The 21139-nt window shown below is 37.5% G+C and overlaps 3 protein-coding genes across 3 annotated transcripts; 1 reads left to right on the top strand and 2 right to left on the bottom strand.

Annotated features, from left to right (window-relative positions):
- The first annotated feature begins 938 nt into the window (after window positions 1-938).
- Window positions 939-1502, top strand: LOC121253429. Its single transcript, XM_041153440.1, has one exon. The coding sequence runs from the start codon at window positions 939-941 to the stop codon at window positions 1500-1502; it is 564 nt and encodes a 187-aa protein (XP_041009374.1).
- Window positions 1503-12990: 11488 nt separating this feature from the next.
- On the bottom strand, window positions 12991-13920 carry LOC121253428. Its single transcript, XM_041153438.1, has one exon. The coding sequence runs from the start codon at window positions 13918-13920 to the stop codon at window positions 12991-12993; it is 930 nt and encodes a 309-aa protein (XP_041009372.1).
- Window positions 13921-16844: 2924 nt separating this feature from the next.
- LOC121253427 lies at window positions 16845-17518 on the bottom strand. The gene is made up of 2 exons (XM_041153437.1): window positions 17343-17518; window positions 16845-17244 (listed from the first exon to the last, which is right to left on the bottom strand). The coding sequence occupies exons 1-2, from the start codon at window positions 17516-17518 to the stop codon at window positions 16845-16847; spliced, it is 576 nt and encodes a 191-aa protein (XP_041009371.1).
- Window positions 17519-21139: the final 3621 nt, after the last annotated feature.

Raw genomic sequence — 21139 nt, 5'->3', positions numbered from 1 at the left:
AAAAAAACATAAGAAACTCTCAATAAATAAATATCCCATCCATTTTCAAGTATTGACTGATAATCAAACCGTAATTATCATCGTGCAAGTTTTAGTCTAATTGAACAACAAAATCAATAAGAAAAACTAGCATAATATAAAAGAAAATTCTATGATTTTATAAAAGTTGGTTATATCATTGCAATCAAGTTTTTGGAATGTAATTACAACATGCAAGTGACATTCTCCCAATAAGGCTAGTTAGTGTAAATAATATAAAATCGGGGACTTGGCCAAACAATAGCCTTCGTTTTGGCTGACTATTGAATGCATAGGTAGATAAAAAAATTATACAATTTACATTTAACTATCATATACCATCTACGGCCTAGTCATATAAGAACCTTTCTTTGGGCCATATTTTATTCGCATGGATATATATGTAACTGGATGCAATTCATTAAGTTTTTACCTTTTTTAAGCCAAAGAGAAAATCTCAATGATAGAGGCCACTTAGACAACCTATCACTGCATTAGCAAACAAAATAATTATGTATATAAATAAGTCAACATAGAATAACAGATCAATATAGAATTAAACAAAGTTTAGGTACTCCTCAAGTTTTGGGAAAACAACAATTATGAAATAATCTGGCAATCAAGGGGACATTTATTTTCGTGAAGGGTCTTCTTCTCATGATTGAATGAGAATGAAGTTGTTTTCATTCACAATTTGGTGGAAGATCTAGTTTGCTATGGGCAAGATCTTTTTTTTTTTTTTTTGGTCTGTAATCCTTATTTATATAGGTTGGTGTGTTCTGGGATGATGGTGGAAGAAATCACTCAGTTGTGGGATAAACTATGCCTCACAGAGTTAGAAGAAAATTGAACTTTTTATTATGGGGGATGACATGCAGTCTATACTTGAACTTGAAAAATGTTGTTTAATTGGGAAGATAATGGCTGAGAAACGTATCAACTCTGAAGCTTTCAAAAATGCCCTATTAAAGGTTTGGAAAACTAGGGCTACTATTAACATTGTGGAAGTGGGTATGAATCCTTTCATTGTTGAATTTGTGTCTGAGGGTGAATTATCTCGTATTTGGGATGGCCAACCGTGGTTATTTGATCAATATCTGATATATTTGAAGTGGTTTGATGGGATTACTCCTTCCAAAGATAGCATGTTTTCTCATACCTATATTTGGGTACAATTGCACAATCTGCCTTTTGGATGTATGAATTCTGATATTGGGAATAAACTGGGTAAGTCCATAGGCAAAATGTTGCATGGGGAATCTAACTCTAAGGGTCATGGATGGGGCAAATTTATGTGTGTTCTTGTTGAACTGGATTTACATCAACCTTTAGTAAGGGGGAAGATGCTATTGTTGGATGGGAAAACAATCTTTGTCGCTTTTAAGTATGAGCAATTGCCCAAGTTCTGTTTCCGATGTGGAAGAATTAAACATGCTGGGGTGGTTTGTCCAAGTAAGGGAGTTTCAAAGTCTGAAGTATTATAGTCGTTTCAACAATATGGCTCTTGGTTGAGGGCGTCTAGTTGCGTCCAACGTGCTGGGATTGGTAAATTTGTGGGGTATTCACTCGATAGGATCTTCTAAAACAGAGTTGGACAAATAACTGAATGTTACTAAAATGGTTAGTGAGAATACTTATGTATACAACCAAGTGGTTGATGTTAATTATCCTAACAGACAAGGTGTTGTTATTCCAATAATGGAATCTCATGAAAGTGATGTTGATTTCTCTCATGAGAATCTAAAAGGAAAGTCTTCTACAATGGAAAATGGTCCAATGGATCTTCCCATTTTCCAGCCTGGTAATTGTCAAATGGAGATGAAGGCAAGAATGATTGAATATGATCATACTTCTACATATTCTTTACTGAAGTGGAAAAGGAAGTTAAGGGGTAATATAGGGTGTTCTACTACTACATCCAAAATGTCGGTTGAGAAAAGAAAGATGAAACTATCTGTGGGTGCTTCTATGATTTGTGATGGAAATTCAAAACCATAAAGAAGGGTTTGTTCTCTGGTTCCAATTCTGAATTTATCAGCAGAGGCTGAGTCTTAGTCCCGCCGGAAGTCATGAGACTTTTAAGTTGGAATTCCCGAGGTCTTGGCAACCCTCGGACAATTGATGACCTTAACATATGGTTAAAGACAAAAAGCCTAGTATTATATTTTTGATGGAAACAAAGTTGCATAAAAGTAGATTGGACAAATTGAAAGGGTTATTGGGTTTTCAATACTGCTTTAACGTTGATAGTATTGGTAGAGGTGGTGGATTGACTCTGTTATGGAAAGAAGATGTTCAACTGGCCATTCATTATTATTCTCAAAGGCACATTAACTCTTGGATTACATATAAGGTTGGTAATTCAAATTGGATGCTAACATATTTCTATGGGCATCCTGTAGTGGCTAGAAGACATGAAGGCTGATATATTTTGAAGCATTTGGCTAGTTTAAACCCTGAGCAGTGGTTGTGTTTAGGTGATTTTAACGAATTACTTTTTCACAAAGAGAAGGTTGGTGGTATCAGACATGTCAGATATGTGATTTGGGTTTCTCGACGAGGAATTATACATGGTCAAATAATAGGAGTGATGGTACCTTCACCAAGGAAAGGCTAAATAGAATAGTTGCAAATAAAAACTGGTGTGATGCATTTGGCGATGGGGATGTCTAGGTGTTGCCCTCTTCTTCATCCGATCACTTTTCAAAATTGGCCACTACTAAATCTCTAGTATACAACATATACAAATTGTTACTGGATTATCTCGTTTTAAGGCAAATTGGTCAACCTATGCTGATTGTGAAGATGTGATTACGAAGGTATGGGATCAAACTTATCCATCAGGTGGGGGTTTTAACTATTTAACTAAAAAGTTTAAATGTTGTATGTTGGATTTGAAGAAATGGAGCAGATGCAAAGATCTTGTCAATGATGATTGGTGACAAATCAAAGTTAAGAGACTAGAGATTCTGCAAAAGAACCTGGATGTAGGTTGTTCGCAAAAAAATATATGTGCAAGTGCACAGAATCATAACAAGTAGTAAAGTGTTTTAAAGAAAATAGTTATTGAACCCACATGGAACAATTATGCTATTGAATATTGAAATTGACTAAATTAATTACTATTTGGAAAACTGGGATTTGAAGAATGGTTTATCTAAATTAAACTGAAGAAAAGAATATTAAAATTAAGATTTTAAAAATAATAAGAATAGATTTAGAGCATTTGACTTTACCTAGTAAATCCTACACAATTTAATTTTTCTTTTTATAGAAATCTCAATTATCTCAAGTTGATGATAAAAATCTCTTAACTATTCAATATTTTCTTTTAAACAATACCAAAAACATCTCAAATTAATAACTCCATACCTCTATGTGAATTTAACTAATTGGAGACTTATTAAGTTCTTTGGATTTTTCTTGAAAATAACACTAGTCGCAGTAAAGCATATCTGCTTTCGCTCAACTAATGGTGTTTAATCCTAGAGCTTTAATCACAAATCACCTCTCAGTCTCGTTGCAATCCAAAAGATTGAATAATAGTTTGCTAGTAAATTGTAAGCATTAAGAACAAGGAATAAATACTCAATCATGGAAATATTAAAAATAAAATAAGTTGAAATATAAACTGTGTGTTCAATTTTAGGCTACATCAAAGTGCTAGAAAATAGAATTAGTTCATAATGGAATTGGAAAGAAAAATAATAAAACTGGTATTCTTCATTGAAGCCGGTTGATGAAGTATGTGGCTCTCACCTCTGCCCTCCAGTTCCGTCTTCTCGAAATAACACTTGAAGAATAAATTCTGGAACTCTAAACCTAGACTCATACTCTAAAACATAAAAACTCTCGACTCTGATTCAGAAGTCCACTCTATTCATCCCACAAGTCGTGATTCAAATCTGGAAACAAGATAATTACGACTACAATCTAGCCTAAAGATCTGTAAAATAGTTTTTAAAGATAAATGTTAACATAAAAGAAATTATCTCAAGAATAATGAGATTATCTAAAATGGAAGATTTAGTGATATGTGGCTTGAATTGCAGAACTCGGAAGGATTTGATCGCCAACAGATTGATTGCGGAACTCAGATTTGGTGGTCAGCAGCAAATTGATCTCGGTCGAGATGAATTATCCCACTTAGTAGATGTCATGTGCGCTGAATATAACTGGCATGAAGGCCACAAATGAACAGGAGTGGAGGTCACAAAGACCACACGACCCTCTTCTCGCCTACCGATTGGAAAGACTCCCGACAGGGATGAAAGACTCATCTCGCATTTTCTAGTTATTGCCCATGATGTCGTTTTGGTTGGTCTTTTAAGTTGATCGTTTAGACTAGTCGCCTAACCTAACTACCTAGAGTCTTGTCGCCAAATCTTCGAGTCTTTTGGCCGTGCCTTTTGGTCGTGAGTTTCCTCGCCTACCGAGAGGTAAGTCTTCTCTCCTTTGGGTGAGAAAAATCTCTTTGCTTCCCACGAGACAAGGCTCCTCCCCAAATCTTATCGACTCTCTTTAGATTTGGCTGTCTCTCATCGATCTGGATCTGTAGTATCTTCTTTTGTACCATAATCCTTTCATTTTGCACTAAATCTTCTCATTCCTTCAAATCCAAGAAAATAAATAAAAATATATAGAAATGAAATCAATAGTATTAAAGGGAAAATGACACTTTTCAACACTTATCACAGTTTCTATTGAGGAGTACACTGGTCTTCAAATGGAGATCAACAATCATCTTGAGAGAATGGACTTGAAGCGGAAACAAAGAGCAAAAGTCCACTGGCTGCAACAAGGGGATCACAACACCAAATATTACGATCATTGTGCAAATAAGAGAAGAAAAAGAAGCAAGATCTTGCAAGTAATGGATGAACAAGGAAATGTGTTTAATCATCCCAAAGGAACTGGCAGTGCTTTCACTAAATATTAGCAAAGGTTATTTACTTCTTCCTCTCCAACTAACATTGAGACATGCCTTTCTGCTCTCACAGAGAAAGTTACTCTTGAAATGAATTGTGATATGTTAAAACCATTTACAAGGGAAGAAGTTGAAGAAGCTATTTTTAAGATGGGCCCTTTAAAAGCACCTGGTCTTGATGGCTAAAGGGCTTACTTTTATTAGACTCATTGGTCCATTGTTGGTGATGAGGTAAGTAATGCAGTGCTATCATTTCTAAATGGAGAGGAAAATATTGCTAACATCAACTACACTTATATTGTGTTGATCCCTAAGGGTGGAAACCCAAAGTATGTTACTAAGTATCGACCCATAAGTCTGTATAATGTGGTCTACAAAGCTATTTCAAAGATGCTTGCAAATAGGTTGAAACTGGTTTTACCTACTATTATTTCCTAAAACCAGTGTGCTTTTGTTCCTGTGCACCTAATTACTGATAATATCATGGCTGCATATGAAACCCTCCACAATATGCATACACAACTTCATGGGAGACAAGGGTATATGGCCTCAAAATTGGATATGAGCAAGCCATATGATCAGGTTGAATGAGATTTTTTGGCATCAGTGTTGTCTAAATTAGGGTTTGCAGATAAGTGGGTTGATTTGGTTCTACATTGTATTACTTCCTCTTCCTTTTCAATTATGGTAAATAGTTTTCATTTTGAAAAGTTTACTCCACAAAGAGGATTAAGACAAGGCTGCCCATTGTCACCATACTTATTCATCCTTTGTGTTGAGGATTTGAGTTCTCAATTAACTGCTCCTACTCAACAAGGTCTATTGTCTAGTGTGCCTGTAGCTCGAGGGGTGGTGAGAATGAGTCACTTCTTTTTTGCTGATAGTTGTCTCTTATTTTGTAAAGCAAATGTGCACGAATGGATGAGACTAAATAGAATTTGGGCTCTCTATGAATTTGCATTAGGACAATATCTCAATAGGAATAAAACATCCACTTTCTTTAGTAAAATCACTTGCTTTTCCACTAAAGAGTATTTAATGGAGATTGCAGGTTTGAGGGCTTCTTCAAATATGGTTAAGTACTTGGGACTCCCTTCTTTGGTTGGTCGATCAAAAGCAGCTACATTCAATGGACTAGTTGACAGAGTGAGGAGTAGATTGATTAACTAGAAACCACAATTTCTTTCTATAGCTAGGAAGGAAATCCTCATAAAAGCAATTTTGCAAGCAATTTCTACCTAATGTATGAGTATGTTTCTATTGCCTAAGTGTTTATGTATGAAGTTGAACTCTCTGATCTCAAATTTTTGGTAGGACAATCAAAAAAGTGATACTAGAATACATTGGAAAAATTGGAGATCTTCGTGTATGGGGAAGCTATATGGTGGAATGGGTTTTAGAGATCTATAGTGCTTTAATTCTCCACCCTTGGCTAAGGTTAAATTCTCAAAACTCCTTTGTAAGTAGAATTTTCAAAGCAAAATATTTCCCACACTCATCCCCATTGCTGCTACATTGGTACCAAGGCCATACATTTGGAGAACTATTTGGCATGGTATACATCTATTGAATGAAGGAATGGTATGGAGAATTGGTGATGGTCAGCAAGTTCACATTTGGAAGGACAAGTGGTTGACACAGACTAGAACAAATCGAATTCAATCTCCAGTGACTATATTGTCTGAAAATGCTCTAGTTACAGAATTGATTGACACAAGGGTTGGTTGGTGGAATATGGATCTAATTCAAACTATTTTTAATCAGTCTAATATAGCTCAGATTATGCAGATTCCTGTGATTGGCCAAGTGGTTTCAAATAAACTAGTGTGGTGTAGAAATTCAAATGGGATGTTCTCTGTAAAAACTACTTTCCACCTGTGTATGGAGCTATCTCGGAGCAGTAGAGGGGAATCATCACAACAGATTGTGTCTCATTATCTATGGAAGAAAATCTAGTCTTTGAAAACAACAAATGTAGGTAAAGTTTTCATGTGGTGTGCTTGTGTTGATTCTCCTCCCACTAAATTAACTTATGTAAGAGGAATGTGGTTGCTGAATTTGTTTGTCCCATATGTTTACAAGAGGATGAATCTCCTTTCCATATCCTTTGGTCTTGCCCTTCAGCACAAGATGTGTGGTTATTTGGATCAAAGGCTTTTCAGAAAGCTTCTATCATTGATCTTGTTTTTGATAAATTTTTGCTCAGATGATGGAGAGACTACTTGTCACAGGATTTGGTTTTATTTAATATCACTACTAGATCAATTTGGATGAGAAGAAATAAAATGATTTTTGAAGGTTCTTTCCAAGATCCTATTGTTCTATGTAGTAATCATATACATGAATGTTCCAATTATATGGCAGCTATGTAGACTACAAGGACTCAACATGTAATAACGCAATCTTAGCCTCCACATTGGGAAGCCCCTCAAACAAATTGGGTTAAAGCAAATTGGGATGTAGCCATCAATGTTGATAATCAAAAGATTGGTATTAGTGTTGTTATTAGGGATGATGAAGGACATGTTCTAGCAAGCATGATGAAACCTCTAAGTTATTGTGTGGAACCATCTATAGTTGAAGCAAGGGGCTTATTAGAAGCAACTACTTTATGTAAGGATCTTAATCTGCAGTATGTTCTTTTTGAAGGGGAGACATCCAAATTTGTTGAAGCCATTTTAGACAAGAAGGAAACTGATGGTGCATTTAGATTCTTGATTTCAGTAATACGTGAGAATATTGATAACTCAGATTGGAGAATAAGGCATGTTAAACGGGATGCAATTGGGGTTGCACACAGACTTGCAAAGGAAGTTGTGACTCTCACATTTGAGTTCCTAGACATTGACTCTATAGCTAGTTGTATTTATAATCATGTTTCTTGACCAATGTTATATTGTTTGTTTCAAAAAAAATAAAAGTCTCTATAATAGAGAGAAAAAAAAAGTTTTTACTAATTTTTTAAAAAATATTATTAAAATAAAAAATATTATTATTTTAATTTGTCAGGTCCGGGTCAAACCGAGCGGCCAGTCCAGTTGATTGACCGACCCAAATATCAAATGGGTCGGTCAAACAAGTCAACCCATGTGTTGGGTATGGGTATAAGGTTTGATCCAACCCAAGAAGATTAAAGCCAAATGGGCTAAAAAGGCTAGACCTAAAAATTGGGCCAAATCAATGCTACAAGCTTGTATCAAATAACCCGATTCACCTTAAAATTAAACAAAGAAACCCTATCTAAATTTTAGACTTGCAACTAGGGCTGGGCTCCAACTCCGACGGAGTTGGAGTGCTCGTTTCCGACCTCCGACTCCGACAAGAGTCGGAGCCAAATTGGAGCTCCGACTCCGACTCCGAATTGGAGTCGGAGTCCGACTCCGATCAGAGGTCGGAGCTCCGACCTCCTATCAGAGCTCTGACCTCCTATAGGAGCTCCGACATAAGATCGGAGCTCGAAGTGCGCTCGACGTGGCGCTCGAGCGGAACTCTTTCAGAGAGGTTCGCTCGACTTCCGCTCGACATGTCGCTCGAGCGAACCTCTCTGGAAGAGGTTCGCTCGACTTCCGCTCGACATGTCGCTCGAGCGAACCTCTCTGGAAGAGGTTCGCTCGACTTCCGCTCGACATGTCGATCGAGCCAATGTTCAATACAACGTGTGCTCGACTTGCTCTCGACACCTCGCTCGAGCGCAAGTGTACAGTAAAAAAAATTTCGGAGTTGGAATCAGAGCTTCTTGGAGCTCCGACTCCGACTCTGACTCCGAATAGATATTCGGAGCTACTCTGAATTCCGATGACTCCGACGAAGTCAGAGTCGGAGTCGGAGCGGAAGTCGGACAGAGTCAGAATTTTCGAAATTTTGCACACCCCTACTTGCAACCCAGTTAACTTATATGATAACACGAATTCCTATAGCAAAAACCAACCGTTGCGGCAATGCGGCCACTGTCTTGACCATTGTTAAGCCAACCGGACACCGATTCTAGTGTATCTCAATAAGGCGATGTTGGTGAGGAAATTTCCACCTCCTCCCAGTGCCTCCAACGGGCTCTTTTTAAAGATAAAAAAAAAAGTTAAAAAAAAAGTTTTGATCACCTTAAGCGACGATTTTGGAGAATACTAATGAACAATATATAGTCGACCACCACGACAAACCAAGAAAAAATCTTTTGATCACCCCAATCAATCAAAAACCAAAACAAAAAATAATTTGAGTGCTGAGAAACAACACAAATACAAAATCATATTTGTCAAATCATAAATTCCGATTTTACAAATACGAAAGCGGGTTTCCACAATGAATTGATAAAGAGGTTTCGATACCACTAGTTGGATTTGGAGAATCCAAATATGCTAAGATCTCGTGTCAAACCATTGTAAAAATCTGGTAAAGAAAGCGTACCTATAGTCATTGGAGAGAAGTTCGTAGCGATTTAGTACTGTTCTAGGTACAATATTCACTCTTTGTAAAAACTCACAGTGATGAGAAGCATTGAGTCTAAGAGTGAATTTAGATTGGGGACCATGACCTATATATAATATCCGAATTTCAATTTTTTCTATAGTAAAATAATGGAATCACTTGGATCCTTAATGAGTCTTTACATAAAATAATAGAATTATATGGGTCCTTAATGGGTCTTGCAGGCATTATCTAGACCTTATATTTAGCAATTATAGTGTATAATTTATAATTTATGTAGGTCATGGTCCCCCCCTCTCTCTCTCTCTCCATCGTAGCATATATTGGAATGGGCTCATAGCTAAGTCTAGGGTCTATATGGTACACATGCTTTACGCGGGATGGTTTCATGGGTTGTGTTTTTTTTTTTAGAATACCTCTGTATTCATTCATTGATCTGAACCCGTATTACAAAGTTTTTCCTTACACAGTATACTCTCAATACAAGCTGGAACCTCTTCTATCCAAACAATTTCAGAAAACAAAGATAAGGCTTCTTTAGCTAGACAATGTGCTGCTTCATTAGCTTTTCTATAAACAAACTTAACACTCCATTGATTCCTACCCTTTAACAGTTTCTTAGCATCCTCAATGACACATCCATAGCTGGAAAAGTCTTTTTTTCTTCATTTACAGCATTCACGATGACTTGAGCATCCGCTTAAAAAACAACTCTGCTGAAATTAAGATCTCTACAAAATTCCATAGCTTTCCTTAGTGCATAAACTTCTGTTGTTGCAAGATTAGAAACAAGGCATCTTTGTTCACCAACAACAGCCATAATTTCACCTTCTTCATTTCTAATTACTACTCTGAGGCCTACCTTTTTTGCTTCTTTATCAACAGCTGCTTCCCAGTTTGCTTTTACAAATCTCTCCCTTGGTCTACTCCACATTGACTCTCCTCCTATTGCTCTTGCTTCTGTGATCTGTCTCAGTTTCTGCTAAACCTGGTAATAAATTCTCAGTTCCTCTTTGGCTTGAATCAACACTTGACTTGGGCTCTTGAAAATGTCTTTAAAGACAAATTCATTTCTTCTCAACCAAATGCTTCTCATTACCATACTGATCTCTTCTAATTCTTCTATACTGACCCTTTCCTCCAACCTATCAAACAAACGTGGCATATCATGTTCATTGGTCCTCCATTTCTGTATCACCAAAAATGAATCAGACCAGACATCTGCAGCTGCTGGACAGGACCATAAGGCATGTACTTCTGTTTCTGCTTCATTCTTACAAATCGGGCACATTTGATCTTTTATAATACCCTTCTTGTAGAGGCTGTTTTTTGTTGCTAACAGCTCTTTGGCAGCTTTCCATAAGAAAAATTTAACTTTCCTTGGAATATTCAAATTCCATATTGCTTTTCATCTGTTCTCCCCTTCCCTTCCATTTGAGCATTCTCCTATTGTTGTCTCCCTCCTCTTCATTTCCAAATGGTAAGCACTATTGACAGTGAAGACACTTTTTTAGTATACCCCCATATTAGTTTATCTTCAGCCTCCATTTTACTAATAGGTAAACTCCATATCTGCTCTGCTTCTTCTTTACAGAAGATACTCTTGATCAAAACCTCATTCCATTCCCCACCAGTAATTAACTCAGAAACCTTAGCTTCTTGATCTAAAATTGTGCAAGGAGATTGGACACAGTAAGAGGAAGGAGTTGGTAACCACTTCTGCCCCCAAATTTTAATATTTTTCCCATTCCCTACTCTCCATCTTAATCCTTCCTTCAACAAGTTTAAAGCTCCCCAAACACTCATCCATATGTAAGAAGGCCTGTGTTCCAATTTTGCTTTTGTCAAAGGGACTATTTTGAAATATTTTTCTTTAAAAACCCTTGCTGCCAGACTCCTCGAGTCATGTAAAAATCTCCACCCTTGTTTAGCTAATAGAGCCATGTTGAAAGACTCTATATCTCTGAAACCCAACCCTCCTTTACCCTTAGAAGTCCCTAATTTTTCCCAACTGCACCAGTGCAAACAGCTGCTTGTCTTCTGATTTCCCCACCAGAAATTGGACATTAGAGAATTTAACTCCTTACAAAGGTTTTTTGGGAGTTTAAAAACAATCATAGTGTAAGTTGGTATTGCTTGTAAGACTGCCTTAATCATTACCTCCTTACCAGCTGCTGACAGAAAGACATTTTTCCAATTATTAATCTTCTTCCACACTCTTTCTTTTATGCTTCTAAAGGTGTTGTATTTTGATTTTCCAGCTACAGGGGGTAAACCTAGATACTTTTCATAACTGCTCCCCCTAACTCCATTATCTTCTCTTTATCCTTACCCCTTGAATTGGAGCTAAAAAGCACTAATGTTTTTTCCTTATTTAAGAACTGACCAGAGGCCTTTTCATAGATAAACAAAATCTCTTGTAATCTCAACCACTCTTCTGTTTTAGCTCTTCCAAAAAGTATGCAATCATCTACAAAAAGCAGATGATTTACACGAATTCCACCCCTTGACATAGTTACCCCTTTAGTGATTCCCTTCGTATCAGTCTGGTTTAATAAAGCACTGAGACCCTTAGCACACAAAATAAATAGGTAGGGTGACAAAACGTCACCCTGCCTTAGTCCTCTTGATGGTTGAATCTTAGAACCTGGTTTACCATTGATAAGAGCAGCATAACTAACAGTGGAGACACACTTCATGACAGGGTCAATCCATTTCCTGTGGAAACCCATCCTTTCCATCATTCCTTCCAAAACAACTCCATTCAATTTAGTCGTATGCTTTAGACATATCAAGCTTAATGGCCATATTACACAATCTGTCTTTTCTCCTTGCTTTCGTGGTATGCAAAACCTCATATGCCACCATTATGTTGTCTGTTATTAGCGTTCCAGGAATGAAGGCACTTTGATTGGGTGAAACTATTTCGTTCAGAAATTTTTTAAGTCTATTTGCCATCACTTTTGACATCAACTTATAGCCAACATTACAAAGGCTAATTGGCCTAAATCACTGGCCTTCTTAGGTTCCTTAACTTTAGGAATTAGAGCTATGTATGTTTGATTCATAGATGGTGAAAGGGAGTTACCATTAAGCCATGCTAGTACTGATTTGCTCACCTCATCACCAACAATTTGCCAATGCTTTTGAAAAAAGCAAGCCCCAAAGCCATCTAGTCCAGGTGACATCAAAGAGGCTATGTGTTTGAGAGCTTCCTCAACTTCATCTCTAGAGAAAGGCTTGGACAAATTGTCATTCATTTCTTCTGTTACACAGGGAGCCACTGCCTGCAAACAAGCTTCAATATCCCCTTCACTTGGGGTTGTGGATTTGAACAGCTTCTGAAAATATTCATTAAAAACCTTATCTATCATTTCAGGCTTTGTTTGCATCTTATCTTGTTCATAAAAAATCTGTCTTATCCAGTTCTTTTTCCTCCTTTGGTTGGCACAGCTGTGAAAAAACTTTGTATTACGATCACCAAGTTGATACCAGTCCAGCTTTGCTCTTTGCCTCCACTTCAAATCCTCCATTTCAAGACAGACCCCTATCTCATCTTGAAGTTTTTTAATCTCCACCATATTACGACTCCCTTCATTCATCTGTAAGTTTTTCAACAATTATGTTTTTTCTTTCAATATTTTGCCCTTGTCATTCTCTAAATGCTTGTTCCATTTAACAAAGGCTCCTTTGCTGTCTTCCAGCAACTTCTGAAGTGACTTGGCTGAATCTCCCCTTGCTTGCCTCGTGGTCCAAACATTTTTTATGACTTCCTCACAATCTTCCTCAAGAGACCATCTAGCCTCATATCTAAACATCCTCCTCCTCCTCCATGCTATTGAAAGTACCTGGTTCATACTCAGCAAAAGGGGTTTATGGTCTGAACATTTTGCTGTTAACACCTCTACCCACCCTTCTTTATAAATCTCCTTCCATCTTAAGTTGGCTACTGCCCTATCAAGCCTTTCCTTAGTGAAAGTCTCATTATCATGCTTGTTACTCCAAGTAAATTTGTCTCCCCTCCAACCCAGATAAAAAAGGCCTCCCCTTTCTAGTACATTTCTGAACATATTCATTTGCTTCTCTTGCCTTTGTTTCCCTCCCACCTTCTCATCATGTGTTAAGATTTCGTTAAAATCCCCCACCACACACCAACCCACCCCATCATTGAGTCTTAGAGAAGCCAACAACTTCCATGCTTCTTCCCTTAAACTGGTTTCTGGTTGCCCATAAAAACCAGTTAGCAACCATCTCTCATTCCCTTCCTCATTTGTGACCCAAGCATTAATGTGTCTGTTTGAGTAATTCAGTATCTCTAACTCCACAGATTGGTCCCATAGAAGCATAAGACCCCCTTTCCTTCCTTCTGGATCTACTACAAAACACCCCTCACTTCTCACCCTTCTATTTATGCTATCACACTTTTCACCCCTCAATTTTGTTTCCATCAAAAAGATCACATTTGGCCCATTCTCCTTTACCAAATGGCAAAGGTCATGAACTGTCCGAGGGTTGCCAAGCCGTCGGCAGTTCCAACTTAGTGTTTTCATAATGATTGGTGGGGCTGTCCACTAGCCTCCACAAGAACAATTTGTGTCACTTTCATCTCACTATTACTACCTTTTGCTTTTTTCCTCTTCTTTCCACCACTTCTCCTTCCCTATCCTGTCTAGATAGCCTTTTTGATAAGCAAGAAGCACTGTTAGAAACCATAGAATTGTTTTTTTCCCTTGCTTTTCTCTTCCAACCCCCCATAGTTCTTCATTTTGCCTTCATTAAGCAGTCACTTATATCAATTCTTTCTCCCATTTCACTCCTCTCCTCCCTTGATTCCTCACTCTTTTTCTCTTGATTTTCTATTGTAGTTTCCTTCCATATTTCAGTACTAACCATTTTTGCATTCCCCTTTTCATCTTCTTGAAAACCTTGGTTTATACTCATCACCTCCTCACTTCCTGCATTAAGTTCTTCCTCCCTCTGAGTTTCATCTTGTTTCTGATTCCCTTCCTTCTCCTTCACACTATTATTCTTTTCCTCATCCTCTACTTCAACTACATTTCTTACTGTCGATTTTTGTTCCCATCTCACATTTCTACCCGCCTCTTTCTGACTAAATTTAGCTCTCATCCCTGCCCTCATCCAAGTACCAAACTGAATCTCTTCCTCCTCCTTCCCCATGCATCCTCCTCCATGGATGATACAACCACATTTAAAATAGAAATGTGGAAGTTTTTCAAATTTCAAAGGAATCCAATAAATTCTCCCTTAAATAGCAATAGTCCTTCCCTAGCCAAAGGTTTCCCAAGCTCCATTTCTATTAAGATCCTCAGAAATGAACCTCATCCACTCCCATCTTCCTGTGACTCTACTTCCAATACTCTACCCACAGTCTCACCTAATTTTTCTCCTCTTGCCTTATTCATTCATATGATTGGTAAGTCATGAAACTAAACCCAGAACCTCTCCCTACTGAAATCCATCTGTTGTGGTGGTATGAGTTCATCTAAGGGCAATATCACAAACATCTGGTTGTCGAATAACCATGGTCTCCCATCAAGGATCCACTGTTTATCATCTTGGTTAGCGAAGGTGATTACAAACATATTTGTGCCCACCTCTTGAAACTGAGCCTTCCTACTTATCCTCCACACTTTAGCCATCGTTGCTTCAATAACCCCTTGACTTATGTTTCTTTCCATCCATACCTTTCCCACCAGACTACATTCCCCCTTATTTTTCAACTCCTCCGATATCTCATCATCCAGGTCTACTTGCTGAGATTCTTCCTCCGTCAACTTCAAACATTCCCTTTTTTTTAGCAAGGTCATTCATCATTTCTAAACATCCCCAAGCTCATCTACCACCTTTCTACCATCACTATTCTCCAAGTTATTATGCAAGAGCAGACTGTACTAACCCTTCCACCACCTTTCTAGCACCACCTCTCTGCGACTACTCAGCTATGTAAAGCAGACTAAGCCAACCCTTCCACCACCTTACTGCCACCACTCAATGCCGTTGTGCACACACCCCGTACCCCTTTGCCACCTCCTAATTAGAATATTCGTGGACCCACTTCACCTCACACCCCTCCCTGAGTTAAAAGATAGAGATAAGACTATCTTGTTTCATGGGTTGTGTTTAAGGTGCTTTCACGTATATAGAACTGTGGGTTGCTTAGCAACATACTTTTAATTCCTATAAGACCTCGTTTAGTTACATAGATTAGATAAGATGAGATAAGAAATTTGTGAATAATGATAAAATAATTTGTGAATAGTATTGAAATGGTTTGAGTTAAGATGGTTTATAGGGTTTTGGGAAAGGAGAGAAAAATATTATAAAGTTAAAATATTATTAGAATATAATTTTTAAATATAATTTTCATTTTGGGATTTGAAAAAGTTGAATTGTTTTTGTGTTTTGTTTGAGAGTTTAGAAAATTTGTAATGATTAGATGAAAAATTAAAGTTGAAAATTTGAAAATTTGAAATTGAAAAAATGTTTATGTTTGAATGGTGTTTGAATGTTGAGATGAGACTCAATGTGATGTGATGAGACCATCTGTGAAGTCAGTCGGGGCCCAAGTTACAAGAACTTTCCTAATCATGTGTATAAGGTCATAGGTTTGCATGAAATACCTGATGGAGATGAGTTTGCAAGGATTACTACGAGTTTGTATGAACTATATATTATAAGACTAATTTATTGAGTTAATGTACTTTTAGAGTTTATGGCATTAAGATGAATTGTGGAATGAAAATTATGTGGATATAGTTATTTTGGTGAAATGATATTTTTGATGTTTAATGGTTATTAATTTTAAGGACGTAAATTATTATGAAGTTTTGATGGTTAGGTGAATACGTGGGTCCAAATGAAGGTTATGGATCAATTAGGGGTCATAGTATTAAATTAGGGTTTTACATATGCCTGTTTTGAAGAAATGGTGAATTTTAAGAAGATTATGGGTTTATTTGTTTGAGGTATATGGTTAACGTGTTACGTTAGGCTTGACAGATTTGAGGTTAGTATGTGTAACAGGTTAATTTTATGAGCTTACGGATGAAAGAAATGTGATCACTGTTATCTTATAGGAGTTGTAAAAAAAAAATAAACCTTGAACGTAGAAGGAGTTGATAAAGAGTTCAAAGCTGACTCATAATTTTGTAAAAACTAAAATCTAATATCCTTTGTGATTTGTTTGAATAGATACAAGTGATTTTTTTTTTTAAATAATCATAATTCATTAATCATCAATGAGCAATACAAACTTTATCACTCAAAATAGCAAACATAACCTCACTAGGTCCTCCCTTAACCCAGACTGACTCAGAACTTAGCCCTTGTGCCAACTGTGCAGCAACATGAGTTGCCTTATTGCCATCCCTCTTTGTAAACTCTAACTTCCATCCCATGTGTCTTGATAAAATGAATTGAATGTCCTCAACCATTTGACCATTCCATGAACAATCTAAGTTTGCACCATGTCACCATGTATGCTATCAATCACATGTTTAGCATCTCCTTCAAAAATCACATGATGAAATCCCAGTTCATGGCACAACTGCAAGCCCCGAAGCAATGCATAGCATTCTGTCTGGAACATAGAGTTAACATATCTTCTAGGAGCAGCTAATACCACCTCTGCATCACCCCTACAATCTCTTAGAACAATACCAATTCCCATAAAGTTTTCATCAGATACAAAAGTAGGATCAAAATTAAGCTTAAAGAAAGGATCCTCAGCTGGTTTCCATAAGGTTCTTCCAATTGTTTGCATCTGGACTCCATTCCTAGTGTTTTGTTTCTTTTGAACCTGGGCAACCTCCTTATAAACAGCAATATCATCCAATGTAGACTGATGAGTGTAGCTGCCACTTGGAATTTTTGATCAAACACCCATCTGTTCCTTCTGATCCATAATTTATACATCATTGCAATTATTTGGTCTAGCTGTTGAGCTTCCAACCTTTGAAACAAATCCCTCCATATAAGTATAAAATCTCTATAAACTGTATGCCACTTCCTCACATGACTAACAGACTCACCCCATACATCAACTGCAACTGGACAAGTCCAGAGGACATGCAGTACTGTCTCATCCTCTTGAATGCAAACTAGACAAAGTCCATCTGCAGTAATCATTTCTTGCCAAGCTTGTTTTTGTAGGTAAAATGTTATTCAAAGCCTTCCACACAAATTGCTTCACCTTACTAGAAACCTGTAGATGCCAAAGTTTCTTCCACTACTCATCTCCAGTAGCCTCATAAGAAGACTGCCCCTTAAGCTCAATATCCACAAAGTATGCACTTTTGACAGAAAAAATCCCTTTTGAGGACTTTACCCATATTAACTTATCATTAGCACCCCTGATGCTAACTGGTAAGCTGTAGATCAACTTAGCATCTTCTGGAGTAAAAACTGCCTGTATCAAATTTGCTTTCCATATTCCCCATATCAAGCAAATCTGCCACTTTGCTTCATGAATCTATAATGTTTGGAGGTGTTTGTACCATATAAGTAGATGGTCTAGGAATCCACCTGTCATGCCAAATTTGAATATTCTCACAATTCCCTACACTCCACACAGAACCTGCCTTTATTAGGTCTAGTGAGGACCTAATACTTCTCCATATATGGGAAGGAGATGATCCAATTTTTGACTGAAGTAAGGGGCAGTTGCTATAATATTTGTGCTTATAAATCTGAGCTACTAAAGAGGATGGTTCATTTAAGAGTCTCCATAATTGCTTTGCTAGTAATGCTTTATTGAAACTGATTAAATTTCTGAATCCAAGACCACCCTTTTCTTTCACTTGTCCCATCATCTCCCAACTTTGCCAATGCACACCCATTTCTGATTTATTGTGATTTCACTGGAATTGAGCTAACACAGCTTCAATCTCTTTCAATAGAATAGAAGGAAGTTTGAACACACTCATGGTATACGCTGGGATAGCTTGCAGCACACTTTTAATAAATATCTCTTTCCCTAATCTAGATAGCAACACATATTTCCAGCTACAGATCCTTCTCCAAATCTTTTCTTTTAGACCTTGAAATGTATTATATTTGGACCTCCCAATAATAGTTGGTAAGCCCAAATACTTATTATAATTCCCACATGCCACTCCATTTGCAGACTAAATGATAAGTTCCTTTGCTTCTGGTTGTGTGTTCTTGTTGAACAGTAAAGAAGTTTTCTGTTTGTTAAGAGATTGACCAGACGCCCCTTCATACTTCATCAATATTTGTTCCACATTATACCATTCCTCTTGCTTAGCTCTACAGAAAATTACATAATCATCAGCAAACAAGAGATGATTGATCATTATGCCCCCTCTTGAAGCTGCTATCCCTTGAATAGCTCCTTGACTTTCAGCTTGTTGAAAAAGAGAATTCAGCCCTTCTGCACAAATAAAGAACAAATATGGAGACAATGTGTCCCCTTGGCATAATCCTCTTGAAGGAAGAATAATTTTCTCTGGAATCCCATTGGATTTGACTGAGTAACTCATTGTTTTGACACAAGACATTAGTAAACCAGTCCACGTATCACCAAAACCCAACTCGAGCAACATTGCCTTTAAGTAATCCCATTTCACTCTATCATATGCTTTAGCCATGTCTAATTTAATAGCCATACTGCCCAACTTACTTTTTTGTCTTGATTGTAGAGTATGTAAAATTTCATAGGCAACTATAACATTATCTGTGATAAGTCTACCTAGAATAAAAGCACTTTGATTCCAGGAAATGACATTAGACAGCACCCTCTTCATTCTATTGGCTAACACTTTAGAAATGGCAAGTCATTTCCATCTCGAATCTGTTTAATGGTATTTTTCTTCCTTCTTTGATTAACACATGCATGGTAAAATTTTATATTTCTGTCCCCTTTCTCAAGCCAATGTCTCTTTGCTCGTTGCTTCCATTTTAAATCTTGTTGTTCCAATAAGAATTCAAGCTCTTTGTGCAACTATTTTTGAGCCTGCATACTGCTTGCCTTCTCATCCTATTGTAACAATTTTATAGCTTTTGTCTTGTCCTTAATAGCCCTCAGTCTATCCCTATCCATGTTCCTGCTCCACTTTTTGAGGCCTTTGCTACATAGGTTTAATCTTGATTGCACTATGCTCATTTGAGTCATCCCCCCCATATGCTTATGCCATTCGGACTCTACGATACTACTGCAACCTTTTTCACGGCTCCAGGTTAATTCATACTTGAAACTACTAGGGATGACATTCACGGCTCCACTTTTTGAGGCCTTTGCTACATAGGTTTAGTTTTGATTGCACTATGCTCATCTGAGTCATCCCCCCCATATGCTTATGCCATTCTGACTCTACGATACTACTGCAACCTTTTCCACGGCTCCAGGTTAATTCATACTTGAAACTGCTAGGGATGACATTCGATGACCTTCTTGTATCCATACAGTTAAGCAAAAGTGGTCTATGATCTGAGCATATAGTAGTTAGAGTATCCAACTGATAATTATCAAAACAGTGCATCCATTTTTGATTGGCCAGTTGCCAATCAAGCCTCTCCTTGGTAAATGAATCATCTTCATGTCGATTAGACCAAGTGAACTTTGCCCCTCTCCATCCCAGATCAAATAAAGAGCCTTTATGAAGAACCTGTCTAAATGAAAACATTTGGCTCTCAGGCCTTGATCTGCCTCCCACTTTTTCATCTTGTGTCAAGATTTCATTGAAATCTTCAATAACACACCACCCCAAGTCTGTAGGTTTAAAAGAATTCAACAATTCAAAGCTATTCTTCCTATGAGCAACCTCAAGATGTCCATAAAAACAGGTTAACAACTAGCTAGTCCCCCTCAGATCATCTATAATAGCATTAATATGTCTTTGGGAATAATTCAAAAAATCTACTCCAACAGTCTGCTTCCATAATAACATGAGACCCCCACTTCTTCCAATAGACTCCACCACAATACACCCTTCAAAATTAAGCTTCCTTGCAACCAATTGAGCTCATTTATTATACAACTTGGTTTCTGTAAGGAAAACCACCTCAGGAACTTTTGCCTTGATTAAAAGGCTAAGGCTTTGAACTGTTCGGGGGTTCCCAAGCCCCCAACAGTTCCAACTTATGATTTTCATGATGACTGGCAAGGCTGAAAACTAGCCTCCGCCAATTCCATTGAAATAGCCATCTCAGACTTCCCTTTTGTTTTTAACCACCAACTCAGTAGATAAGTCATCATCCTCATCCACCAATCTCTTTTGACCAGATAATGGCTCCAGACAAAGAGATTGTTTATTATGAGACTGAGCCCTCCTCTTCCATTTTAGTGAACCTTTCTAATCATTTTGAATCTGTAGCTTCCCTTTGTCCTTTATTTTCTGTGGCAGTGAAATCAAAGGAGAGTTCATATTCGATAAAACTTGTGGCAATAGCTGAATCTTCTCACTGGGCCCTTCCACCTGTGTAGCTTTATGATGGTTTTCCATTGGGGGCCCATTACAGCCCAAACATTCACCTATATCCCCCTTTTATTTGTAACTATCAAATTACAAATAGCCTCACTTGAAACTGGATTAGCACTATTGTCCACTATCTTCGCACCAAACTTCCCCAAACCACACTCCTCTATCTTATGCCAATCTCCACATCCATAATCCATTCCTGATCCAATCTTCTCAGTCAAATTTGAATTGTCGTTAACCTTGCTAACCCCGTAACTACCACCTCCATCTACAACCTTTTGCAATTCTTTCCCTAGCACCGATGATTGAC

This window comes from Juglans microcarpa x Juglans regia, chromosome 2S, assembly GCF_004785595.1.
Source record: "Juglans microcarpa x Juglans regia isolate MS1-56 chromosome 2S, Jm3101_v1.0, whole genome shotgun sequence".
In the NCBI taxonomy this organism is placed as follows: Eukaryota; Viridiplantae; Streptophyta; class Magnoliopsida; order Fagales; family Juglandaceae; genus Juglans; species Juglans microcarpa x Juglans regia.
This window is presented reverse-complemented; position numbering and strand designations above follow the sequence as displayed.

Excerpts from the sequence above, each read along its gene's own strand:
- LOC121253429 (XM_041153440.1), top strand. The coding sequence starts at position 939 with ATGGCTGAGAAACGTATCAACTCTGAAGCTTTCAAAAATGCCCTATTA.
- LOC121253428 (XM_041153438.1), bottom strand. The coding sequence starts at position 13,920 with ATGAAAACACTAAGTTGGAACTGCCGACGGCTTGGCAACCCTCGGACA.
- LOC121253427 (XM_041153437.1), bottom strand. The coding sequence starts at position 17,518 with ATGATTACTGCAGATGGACTTTGTCTAGTTTGCATTCAAGAGGATGAG. Across the intron at positions 17,245-17,342 it reads TGGAGGGATTTGTTTCAAAG|CTACACTCATCAGTCTACAT; the intron begins GTTGGAAGCTCA and ends TCCAAGTGGCAG.